Here is an 11,863-nt window from a genome sequence, read left to right on the forward strand (position 1 = left end):
GTGTAAAGATGTGTTACATTTGTTTCTGCCGCCTCTGTTAACTGTAAAGTTGTGTTACATTTGCACTAATTAAATAAAACTAACCTAGGCTCAGAGAGGCGGGGTTAGCAGCCAGTTGACAAGAAGCAGCAGGGAGGAGCTTAGCATGGTTTTCTTTTAGTTGGGGTGTGGAAGGGAGCGGCTTCGGGGCAGCAGCAAAGAGAGAGTTAGCCAGTTGCTAGTCTGTGTCTCTGGGCTCACAGGTTTTCACCCCAGCCTTTGAATCTCGTGTTTTGTTAGAACGAGAGAGATGTCGCTAGAATTGCCTTTAGCGGCAGCAACAGAGGTATTGTCTGGGGGTCAGCACTGGCTGGGTGTTGTCCCAGTCGAAAGGAAGAAGCTGAGTTGGGGAACCATATCCTATAGTGTTTCCCTCCACAGATGCCACCAGGAAGCTACATAGCCCAATGGAAACTGTCTCTGGTGGATCAGGGCTCCATCCGTTCTGTCCTAGAGGCTGCTATTGCCTTTCCTCTGAGCCCCTGGAACTCTAGGACGCAGAGGCTGTCCTCCACGTTACCTGCTCACTTCTAGACAGCAGCAAAAAGTTCTGATGCCAGGGACAGTACAGTCAAAGGCAGCAATAGCTAGGGCATATGTGGCCAGCCTCCAGCATCCCTGGTGACAGCCTCCTACAGGCTGGGGGCAGAGCCTGAACAGATTCCTCCAAGTCTGGATGTGGGGTTCAAGTTCAGTCGTTTCTAGGAGAGTGAGAAAAAGAATTGCCCCTAGGTTTCGGCCTAGGAGAAAGGTGGGGAAAGGGAGAAAGAGAGGCTGGAGGATCAATAAATGGAGTTCTCTGCTTTGTAGCTGGGCCTTAGGCACGCAGACTAAGAATCGGATGTAGGGGATGTAGCTCAGTAGTAGAGCGCTTGCCTAGCATACACAAGGCCTCATGTTCAACCAACAGTACCACACTAAGAACCCGCACACGGTTCCTGGCTCCGGTGATTCCCTGTCCTATACTTCGGACTCTCAATAAGCAAGGGACAAGAGTCACCCTGGTGGCCAACACCCAAAGATAGCACAGCTCTCAGAACTCCATATACTTCCTGATGATCCCAGTCCTTCTGTCTTGATGCCATTCTCCTAAACCTGAACCCACCACCGGGTCCCCCTCTTGCAAATCAGAGTCAGTGGGTCCTCCTGCCTGCCCCCACTGCTTTGGGCCCCTCTAGGAAAGGGACTGCCCTCTGTCTCCGTCCTTCAGGCCCTGAGTCAGCCGAGTGCAGCTTGAAAGCAGAGGAAGACAGATAAGAGAGACCAGGGCCTGAGGATGTAGCCCCGTTGGAAGAGGGTCTGCCGAGCATGCGCAAAGCTCTGGATCCCCTGGCGCTGTATAAACCAGGTGCGGTGGCATACACAGGTGATCCCGGCACGTGGCACGCTGAAGCAGAGGATGTCCACCAACTGGAGGCAGTCCTGGGCTACGGAGGGAAACCCTGTGTTTAAACCAGAGCAGAGCAGCAAGGGCCGTGCAGGGTGACACTCAGAGCGTCCTCATACTCCCCACACCCTTTAGCTACAGACAGACAAACTGCATTCTGTGCACAGGTGACTGGGCTATCTCATGCCTCGGTTTCCCCGTTTATAAAAAGGGGCTCAGTATAGTCCAGGGCTGCTCAGATCGATAAAAGCGTATTAACTGGGACTTACAGGTCAGTCCTCAGGCTCACAAGTTAGAGAGAGCCATAGCCACCTGCACCCTTTCTGGTCCAAGAAGCCAGACCCAACCCTGACCTGAAGAGGGAATATCTCATCATCTGAGCTCTGCCTCCTGCCCCCATTGGCTGTGAGTACTCCTGCCTGGGTTCCCATCCTGATCCCCTCTCTGATGCCACCCATTGTCCTTGTAGCCTTTAACCCAGTGGAGTGCGTGGGGCACCTGAGAAGCCTGCCCACTGGTTCTCACTTCACTTCCCAGGGGTAAAAAGGCAGGCTCTTGGGGCCCTTCCCAGAGACTGGCTTTGTAGATCTGGAGTGGGGTGAGCTCATATTTAACTAGCTGTTGTCCCACCCACCAGCCCCCTCTGGACAGCGAAGACCCCAAGGCACGTTTGTTCAGCCCCTGAGAATCCCTCACAGTTGCCAGGTCCCCACTAACCCTCACCTACCCCACTGAGAACTTCTGGCTCAGACAGAGGGAGCGGCCTGCCCAGAGGCACACAGCCAGAGTAGCCTGGGGACCAGGCCTTCAGCCCTACACAGGGCCCCAGCCACCGGGGCCCTGACCAGACCAAACCAGATCTCAAGTGGTTTTTTTTTTCCCCTCTGCTTTCTACTTTGGGAAAGCTCAAGAGGGGAAAAATCCCCCAACAGTCAAAATGTATTTTTCCCCATAAAGTCCTTCGGCTGTCTGCTCAGCAGCCTGGAGCTTCGCCTCTTTTGTTCCTTAAACCGAGGCTGGGAAAGCAGAGCCAAGGCCTTTGCTTCCTGCCACCCCCAAGGACTCATTTCCCGCTCAGGTGGTTGGAAGAAACAGTACCAGGCTATGAGGCCCAGAGTCTCTGAGGTCCCAGCAGAAGGTGATGGAGGACCCCCTAAGGGACCGGGGAGGGACACTTCCCAGCAGAGGGACCCCAAGGGAAATGGGTGGGTCTGAGGGGAATACCCTGCCCTTGCCTGAGCTGTGGGCGAGGTAACTACATCCCCTGGTTCTCTCTCACGGATGCACTGAGCTTGCTGTTGGCTGTAGCTGAGGAAGTCACTAAGAACCTGTATTACAGCTATTCCTGGCCCAGGGTCCTCGGCGGGGACCACGAAGCCCTGAAACTAAGGAGACTGATGTTGGTCCGTGTGTACTGCATGCAAGTTTGTTGCTGCTATTGTTGTCCAATTCCCAAATTAAACCTCAAGGCTGCAAAAGTTAGGAGGAAGCTAAACCTGGCAGCCCAGGCCTGCAGTCCCTGTCACCTGCGAGTGTGAGGCAGGAGAATCATAAGTTCAAGGCCTGCTTGGGTTACATAGTGAGTTCAGGGGCAGTATGGCAACTTAGTTGTCTCAGAAGAACATCAGTCAAAAGGGTTACAGTTTAGTGGCAGGGCACTCGCTTGGCACGTGCAAGGCCCCAAGTTCAATCCCCAGCGGAGGGAGGGAGGGAGGGAGGGAGGGAGGGAGGGAGGGAGGGAGGGAGGGAGGGAGGTAGGTTGATTGTTGGTTTCTCTGAGCTGGGAACAGCGGCGGCGGTACACACAGGGAATCCTAGCGCTTGGGAGGCTGAGCCCAGCCTCTAGTGCTTAGGGAAAGATGAACTGGCACCAGGTAGCAATGACAGACGCAGAGAGAGCCTGGGACCTGAGAGCACATGGATATCACCTTATTTTTTCAAACTCAACTTCACGTCAAACATCTAGTCAATGGAGTGGATGGGGGGGGCGGTGACCACTCACGCATAGGCCAGGTCTCTTGGGACACTCAACCGACCCTGTGTCCCACTGCCAGCAGGACCTGTTTACATCCCAAGGGACAGATCTGGAGCTCCCCAGGAGCACCCATGTCACAAAACTTGGGTTTTCCCACGCCCACGTGGGCTACCTGTGCCCCGTCTGTCCCACTGAGACAGTAGAGAGGAGCGGCAGGACATCCATGTCCTCTGGCCCTCACAGGAGGAGGTCATCAAAGGAGCCAGGCCAGGAGGAAGGACCTGAGTGTCTGACACCCACCGCTGCCTCCACATCCCACTCATGCCCTGCCTGGCTGTGCCATCTCCCTGCCAAGCAACCATGCCAGGTCTAATGAGCAGTTCTCACAAGGTGCCCAGAGAGATTTCTAGGGCTGGCAGTGTTTTTCTGCTGGGAGATATTGGCATAATTGACCCTGGCAAGATGCAGGGTCAGGGGAGAAAGCTGTGGTCTCAGAAGCAGCCAGGTTGGGTTGGTTGGCCACATGGCAATCTGTCACCCTGGACAGTCTCCCCACATTTCAGCTTCTTATGGGTTCATGGGGGTCACCCATTTGCTTCTCGGAACAGGTGTGAGCCACCAGCCACCAGTTTACACTAGAAACCAGAAGTGGCTCCGTTGCTCTCTCCTCCTGGTGCCACTCCCGTTCCACTCAGTGAGCTCTAACGATTCTGCTTTGAGCCACTTCCCACCCTCCCCACCCTGCACTTGGCCTGCCTAGCAACACATCTATTTCCTGATGTACCCACTCCCCACCAGCCTAGGGTCTGCTCAGCAACCAGAGGTGTGTTCATAAAGCTTAATCCTAACCACCACTTAACAAGATCCATCCCCCAATGCTGTGAGAACAATAAACCAAAACTCCTTCCTGGGGCCTCCAAAGCTACGGTTTATAGCCCCGCTCCCCGCTGATCTCATCTGTGCACCCCAAACCGACCGCTCATACTCTTCCAGCCACAGTGACCTCCGTGTCCTTCTACAAGGAGAGCAAGACCTTTCCTGCCCCTTGACTCTCTCTTCTCCATGTTCCCCTTGGGTATCAGTCCCTGTCACCTGCCTCACCATCTGAAGTGACTGAACTTATTGCTGACAAACCCATGGATGTTATCTGCCTAATAAAAATGTGCGTAGGACAGAATTGGTGGTGCACACCTTTAATTCCAGCACTTGGGACGTAGAGGCAAGTAGATCTCTATGAGTTTGAGGCTACCCTGGTCCATGTAGTGAGTCCCAGACCAGCCAGGGCTACATAGTAAGACTCTCTCTCAAAGGACAAAACAAAAATGTGCACAGCTGGACATGGTGGTGCACACATGTAAGCCCAGCACCCGCGAAGCTGAGGTGAGAAGACAGAGGTGGCCTTGTGAGAACAAGGTACACACTGCAGACTGTCTCCCAGAACCAGTGAGGCGCGGTGCTCAACGGCAGAGCAATTGCTAGGGAAACTGTCAGGCCCTAGGCTCCACCGCCAGCATTACGAGAGGTGCGCACGTGCACACACACACGGACACGAGCACACACGTGAACACACGCACGCAAACACACACAAGCGCACACACACAAGTGTGCGCACACACACACAACTCTTGTGAGTTTTATGTGTATTTTTTTTAATGACAGTTATTTGAGCATGAGAAATGGTTCCACAGCTAAAAGCACTTGCTGCTCTCCCAGAGGACCCAAGTTCATTTCACAGCACCGTTATCAAGTGGTTCACCGGTTTCCGTGCTCCAGCTCCAGGGGATCTGGTACCTCTGAATCACAAGGGGCCTAGCGTTGGTCTCTAGAGGTCTGGCTCCTCACATTCTCCAAGTGGATCGCCAGGACACAGCTGCCCCCAAGGCCATGGCGCTGTTCTACTGAGACCTGTGGGGATTGCATGGGTGGGCAGGAGGGAAACTAAGGGCAGAGGTGCCCGGCAAGGCTTGGCAAGAGTGCACAACTTGGCTTCTCTTGCCTGTTTCACTAGGAGAAGTATTCAGGGGTCAAGATGACTTCTTGAAAAACCTTTTCCTTGTCCCCAAATTGGCTGTCACCTGACCTGAGAATATGAGGAGTCAGACCTCAAGAGGTCAACACTAGGCTCCTCCCCTTGTAGCTTCAAGGAGGCCAAACAGCTTGTGGAGCCATCTTGGTAGTCATGGCCGCCCACCCAGCACCAAAATCCACAAGGTCCTGATATGATGGAGACTCCCTTATGTCAAAAATGGCAGCAGTGAACGTGAGGTCCAGCTCTGGCCACTCCCTGGGAAGGCTATGGATCTGTGCAAGATTGTGATTTTTGGAAGGAAGCGCCTTCCCAGAAAGACCCTGCGCTCCGCAGTGTGTTTCCTATCTTCAGATGCAGCCGCTATACTGAGTACAGAAGCAGAGGGTTTGTAACAGTGAGGCTTGCCATTTGGACAGTGACCAAGGAGAAGGATGGTGGGGTTCCTCCTGGCAAAGTGGCTGACAAACCAGCCCTGAGACGGCTTACCTCTAGACTCACAGAAGGTATTTCAAGTCCAGGCTACGCAGACAGCCAAGGGCTTCCTACGGAGCCTGTCAGTTCCCTGAGCTTCCTCCTCCCTCCCCTCTGTTCTCAAAGCAGGGTCATCTCCCCCACCTCCATCAGCCCTCTAGGCTGAGCAGAAGGAATGTGAGCAGGGAGAGGCGGAAAGGAACCAACCGCCCTACAGTAAGGATACGGTGGAAGGCTTCTTCTGTTGCCTGTGTTCTGCCTCTCTGAGCAAGCGAGGCCTTTCCCATGCCTGAGGGAGGACCTGTCTTACCTACAATGGCTGCTGCTCGGGTCCCACCATGATCTCCACAGAGCCTGACCCTCTTGACATCTGAGGGCACAGGCTGTGGATACATATTTCCAGACCCTGCTGGCGCTAACCTCGGGCGCGTGCCTCCACTTCTAAGGGCCTTGATTTCCTAGGCAGACCAAAAAGAAACACTGCAATTTACTGCAGAGGATTGTCGGGGAGCTAAAAAGCCACAGTGGGGAGGCCAGAGAGATGGCTCGGCAGTTTAGACGCTTGTTCTGCAAGCATGAGGACTGGAGCTGGGGTCCCCAGAAACCCACAGAAGTGCCTGGTGGGAATGGCAGCCGGCAGTAACCCCATCTCAGAAGCTGGAGACGGGATCTGGGTTTCACTGAGAGACTCTGCCTCAGTGAATAAAGTAGACAAGCAACCGAGGAGGATTCCTGACACGGACACACAGACACTAGGGGTGGGGGGGAAAGAGAAAACCAAAAGCTCCAGCAGCTGGGGCAGGCAGAAGTCCCGTTCCCCACGAGAACACTGTGGAATCCCTCCCCTTGACGTGGGCTGGGTGTGGGGAAGTGGCTCCCGGGTCTGGATGGGGACAAAGGAAAGGTATCCCTTCTCATGTGTCCAGGGAGTCTCGCTGTCCCAGTCCTTGGGTGAGCTAGCCTTCCCTTAGCCTTGAGGAGGTCAGTTGTCTTATGGTGGAAGCAGCTTGCTGGGACCACAGCCCCCGGAAGCCTGCAGAGGGTCACTCTGGTCCTCACCAGCAAGACCATGAGCCTCCATTCTGCAGCAGCCTGCAGTTAGCAAGCCTGGTCAAGGATCATACCGTGGGGGAAGTCCCAGCCCTGAGACACGGAAGTGGAAGGGGATAAAGTCAGGGGTTCAGGAAACCGTGGACATTTGTTCCAGAGCAGCTGAAAACTAAAGCTTCTAAGACAGTGTGATCTGAGGTGCCAGCTTGGACAGCAACTGCTACTATCGACGCAACAGGTATGGGTCTGTGTAACAAGGATGCCAACTGCTCAGCTGGAGTAAGCGTCCAATCTGAGCCGCGACCACCCTTTCCTGGCCTTGTTGAATATCTGGGTGTGGTCAGTTGTTAAACAAATCTCCTTTTCCTAATGCTGACTTGGCTGCCACCATGCCCTCAGGCTCACCCCTCCCCACTGCCATCTCCCCTGCTGTCAGAGTGAACTCACACCTGTCTACAAAGGCCAGGACACAGCCCCAGAGCTGGGCTGACTCTTTGCATGGCGTTACCTATGTTAGCTTGAACAGACAGTAGGAATCAACCTCTGGGGCGGAAGAAACCTAGCCACCCACTAGCCCCCACCAGCTGGTGGGGGAAGGAAAGCTGTGTGAGATCCTGAGTAGACATCCAGCCTGCCCTGGTCTCAGGAGCCCTCGCATGCCTCTCCAACACGACCCTGCCCAAGCACAAAGGCGTCCAGTAATGGGAAAAATGCAAGCCATTCTTTCAAACCACAGAGCTGATGAAGCTCCCAGCAGAAGACAGGGATGCTGACCTGGCAGGGCCTCTGGAGGAGGAAGGGGTCACAGGACAGGTAAGCTCTGGATGGGCCTGCAGAATGGCTAGCATTCCTAGACAAGAATCGTCTGGGACAGACCGTCAGGAGGAAGAGCGCCAGGCTTGAGAGTGTTTAGATCACATTTTGTACTAGTCTGCTGGAATCTAGTTCCGTGAGCCACCCTTCCTCCAGGGATCACTACATCAAGTGACCTCCAGGACTCCGCATCTCTGTAGATGTGTAGACCTTGGTTACACATGTCTGATGTGTAACTGATGTCAGCTAACTGGTGATACCAGCCACTGTTCTCAGAATGACCCATCAAATCCCTATAAACTGACAGGGATCCCTTTTACAGAAGGGGAAACTGAGGCCAGAGAGGAGAGCCAGCTCATCAGGGATCCCAGGAACAGAGCTGGGTGTGCCTCAGTGGTAGTGTGCTTGTGTAATATGGATTTGATCCTCAAAAGCCTGGACTACATGCACGCGTGCGCGCGCGTGTGCGCACGCGCACGCCACACACACACACCACATCACAGGAAAAGCTGGGATTTGAACCCAGGGAGATAGAGCCAAGCTCTACATAGACCAGGGTAGCCTGGAACTAATAGATCCATGCCTGCCTCTGCCTCCTGGATGCTGGGATTAAATTTAAGCTCACACTCGTTGTTGTTTGTTGGGCCTTATTTGTAGGGGCAAGGTCTCTCTATGTAGCCCTGACTGTTCTGGAACTGGCTATGTAGACCAGACTGGTCTTAAACTCACAGAGATACTACTGCCTCTCTCTTGAGTATTGGGATCAAAGGCATGAACCACATTCTTAACCATGTGTTAAACAACACAAGGCTGGCTTACTCTTGGGAGTGGACCACAGACTGACCCAAGATGTTCTCTATAGAGGCAGAGGCCCTGATGTGTCCACCCATGGTGTCCTCTGCCTTCTGCACGCACACACTGGGCACCAGCAAGGTCCCTGGGAAAGATATAGGACCGTGCCCTGAATCAGGCAGCCTTGCTCTGCTGAAGAGCCCAGATAAGGCAGAGCAGAACAGGCCCCAGAACAAGGCAGAGTTTCCAGGGTTGGATCAGGGGAGCCAGAGAACTCATCAACCCCCCTGAAACACTGCCCCCAGCTGCCCATCTGGAGGAAGTAGCCAGAAAGGGTCACTGAGATGCTCAGGGTAGGGTACCCCAAAGTCTCCACTCCATAAGGTCCAGTTAGTGCTGTCCAGGCTGCAGAAGGAACTCTAACTTTAAGCATGGACTAAAGAGTACGATGGCCATGCGGGCTCTGCAGGTCTCTGCCCACCCCTGATCCTGGACCATTGACCCCAGCCAAACCAAAGGTGGATCTCCAGGTTCAAGGCCACCCGACTGCTTTGCCACCTCTCCTCTCTGCTCCAAGTGACCCTTCTGTCCTCATCTCTCATTATCAAAACCACTTCTCCCTCGTTTCCATTTCAGGGGAGTAGACATGGAGCCTGGCCGGGCCTTCGACAAAATGTGGATCATATCCTTTCGGAGGGATGGACACCAGGGTCAACCCAGAAGCCAACCTCTGGGAACTCTCCCACAGCAGGTTCTTCTCATGCAGGGTGTCGACATCTGTCCCCTGGATGCTTCTAGGAAACAGAGAGGGGCCAAGAATTTCTGTCTCGGGCTTACTGCCCTGGCCACTTGCTCGGTGTGGCAGAGCCCCTCTGTATCTACCACGTCATCTACCGGCAGCGTTTGCACCCGCTGTGTGTTCTAAGTGCGTATGTAGTTACCCCTGTGACCAAAGCTTCCTGGGGAGGAAGCAGATGGCAACTGGGAAACTGAGGCTTAAAGTTTGCCCCAAGCGGCACGTCAGGGGTTCCCCACAAGATGTCTGATGGCAAGCTGCCATCACCCTTCCTCTCCGTGGCGTGGAAGGCTTTCGGGCCCGTCCCAGGGGCATCCCCACGTCCCATGTTCACGCAGAGGCTCTGCACTCAGGGTCCGAGGGATGGAGAAGCCAGGGCTTCAGGCTGGCATCTTTAGGGACAAGAGGAGGATGTCCCTGGAAATGGAAAAGCACAAAGCCTTTCGGGGTAGGGAACAGGCTGTTCAGAGGCCCAGAGGTGGGAAGGCTCCGGGAGACAACTGAAGAGCCTGAAGGCGACAGGCGTGATTGAAGGAGGAGGCAGGGCTGTGTGCTGGAGGAGGGCAAGCTCGCAGCTGCTGACAGCTGAGGAGGTGAGGCTGGCACTAATGGGCATCAGGAACCTCCCAGCAGAGCGAAGGCAGATTCTTTGCGTGGGAACGAGGTGGGGGCGGGCTGGACACACAGTAGGCCCCTTGGAGAACCTGCCTAGGGACACCACCCCAGCAGCCCTCGCTCCAAGTCCTCAGGAAGTGTCTCCCCAGAACCCATCCTCAATCACAGCACAGGCCAGCATCTCAGGCTCTACCTACACTTCCTCTGTGTCTCAACTCAGTCACTCAGAACTGAGGGCACATGAGGGTGGACAAAGCCTAATTCAACAGCGACCTGCAAGAAGCGGAGGTGAGTGATCCGGAACCAGGGTACAAAAGGTGAGCTATATCTGGACCACGGTGTCCCTCACAGACCCGTCAAAGCAGTGTGTCCAGGGTCAGCCACAGGCCTCTTCACCCTCGAGGCACCCAGCTCCTCTGAGAACTTATTCCCAACCTGTATGGTGTCCCAGGGGACTCGGGGTGGCAGCCTACAGAACACACCCCTGCCTGCGGATTCTGACATTTTCACCGTCAGCCCTCACTCCTTTGGTCTAAGATTTTCCACAGAGTTACTGGTTTTTAATGGCGCCACCCTTAAGTTCGCCAGGGCTTCCTGCACTATGAGAGAGTCCCGGCTGATCTTTCTTGAAAGAGAAGGCTTTCAAATCCTGGGTTCTAAGAGAGTGGAGGAGCGGGGAGGAGGCTGGGGCATAGACCAGAAGGAGGGGAGAGGGAGGTCACAGGAGGCACAGTGGGTCACGCCTGGGAGGGATGGAGCCAGTCACTCTCCTCCTTTTGGGAAAGGGTAAATCAGAGAGCGCCAGAGCAAGACCCTGAGGCAGCTCCTCCCCTTCCCACTCGGGTTCTGGGACCCCTGTTCCTGTGTCTTCCTGCTGTCCTGGAAGCAACAGCTCTGAACACAAACTTTCTGGGAACCTGACCCCTGCCTGGCTGCCCATTCAGCCGTCACCACCCGCCACTGGGTAAGGGGGTCTCCGAAGACCAAAGACAGGCATGGGGGCCTGAGAAACCAGGACACTGAAAAGCGACTCGGTAAGCAAAGGATGGAAGCTGTGGGGACAGAGGAATTCCGACCTGGGGCGGGGCAGGGGGACCCGGCCGGCGGGCGGCTCACCTGCACGACACGGTGATCTCCACCTTGGTAGCCGGGATGCTGCCCGCCAAGGAGTCGAACTCGCTGAGCGACGCCATGTCCTCGGGCTGCTCCATCGCCCACTGTCCCCCCCCCACCCCAAATTAGTCAATATTCCTGGGCGATTCACGCCTCCTCCGGAGCGGCTGGAGCCCTGGACTGGGCGGCCAGGGAAGGAGAGGAACGCGAAGAGGGGGCGTGGGAAGTGAGAGCGGGAAGGGGGCGGAGAGCGGGGGCCGTGGAGAAACGGGGCGCGGGAGCTGCTGCGGGGAGGCGGGGGCCTCGGCGAGGGAGCCGGGGCGTAGCGGGGAGGGGAGCGCGGAGGGGGCGTGGGGACTCGAGGGGTTAGGACCACGCCGCCTCTGGCTTGAGGCGCAGCGCCACGTCCTCTGCTAGGGCTCCAGCTCCGGGGCGCCCGGACTGCGGGAAAATCAAATGTGCCCGGAGTCGCCGCCGCCTCCCGCCAGCCGCGCGCGCGCTGCGTGCGGGGTCCGCGGGCGCCGGAGGGGCCGCCCGCAGGGGCCGGGGCGGGGCCGGGGCGGGGTCTGCGCGGGGCGAGTGTGGGAGCGGGGTGTGTGTGTGTGTGCGAGTGTGCGCGCGCGTATGTGTGCACGCGCGTGGCGGGCGTGGAGACGCGGCTCTGGATGTCGGGGACGGGGCTAGCGACAGCCAGAGACAGTTCCAGGGCGCGCGGTGCTCTGCGCCAGTCCCCCACCCCACTTGTCCAGGGTTTGCGTGCTGTGGGAGGGAGACTGTCCAAGG

General features: G+C 56.0%; 1 protein-coding gene across 2 annotated transcripts in view; it reads right to left on the bottom strand.

The window, feature by feature from the left end:
• The window catches only part of Cpne5 (copine 5), an 82,761-nt gene extending 71,174 nt beyond the window's left edge, over positions 1-11,587 (bottom strand). Inside the window, exon 1 of one of the 2 annotated variants that reach the window (XM_075979726.1) lies at positions 11,084-11,587. In XM_075979726.1, coding sequence (XP_075835841.1) covers positions 11,084-11,178 — 95 coding nt within the window. In that variant the 5' untranslated portion in view covers positions 11,179-11,587. The remainder of the gene's footprint in view (positions 1-11,083) is intronic. The other variant, XM_075979727.1, reaches the window with a different exon arrangement.
• Between the last annotated feature and the right edge of the window lie 276 nt (positions 11,588-11,863).

Source organism: Microtus pennsylvanicus, chromosome 7 (genome assembly GCF_037038515.1).
Source record: "Microtus pennsylvanicus isolate mMicPen1 chromosome 7, mMicPen1.hap1, whole genome shotgun sequence".
Taxonomy (NCBI): domain Eukaryota; kingdom Metazoa; phylum Chordata; class Mammalia; order Rodentia; family Cricetidae; genus Microtus; species Microtus pennsylvanicus.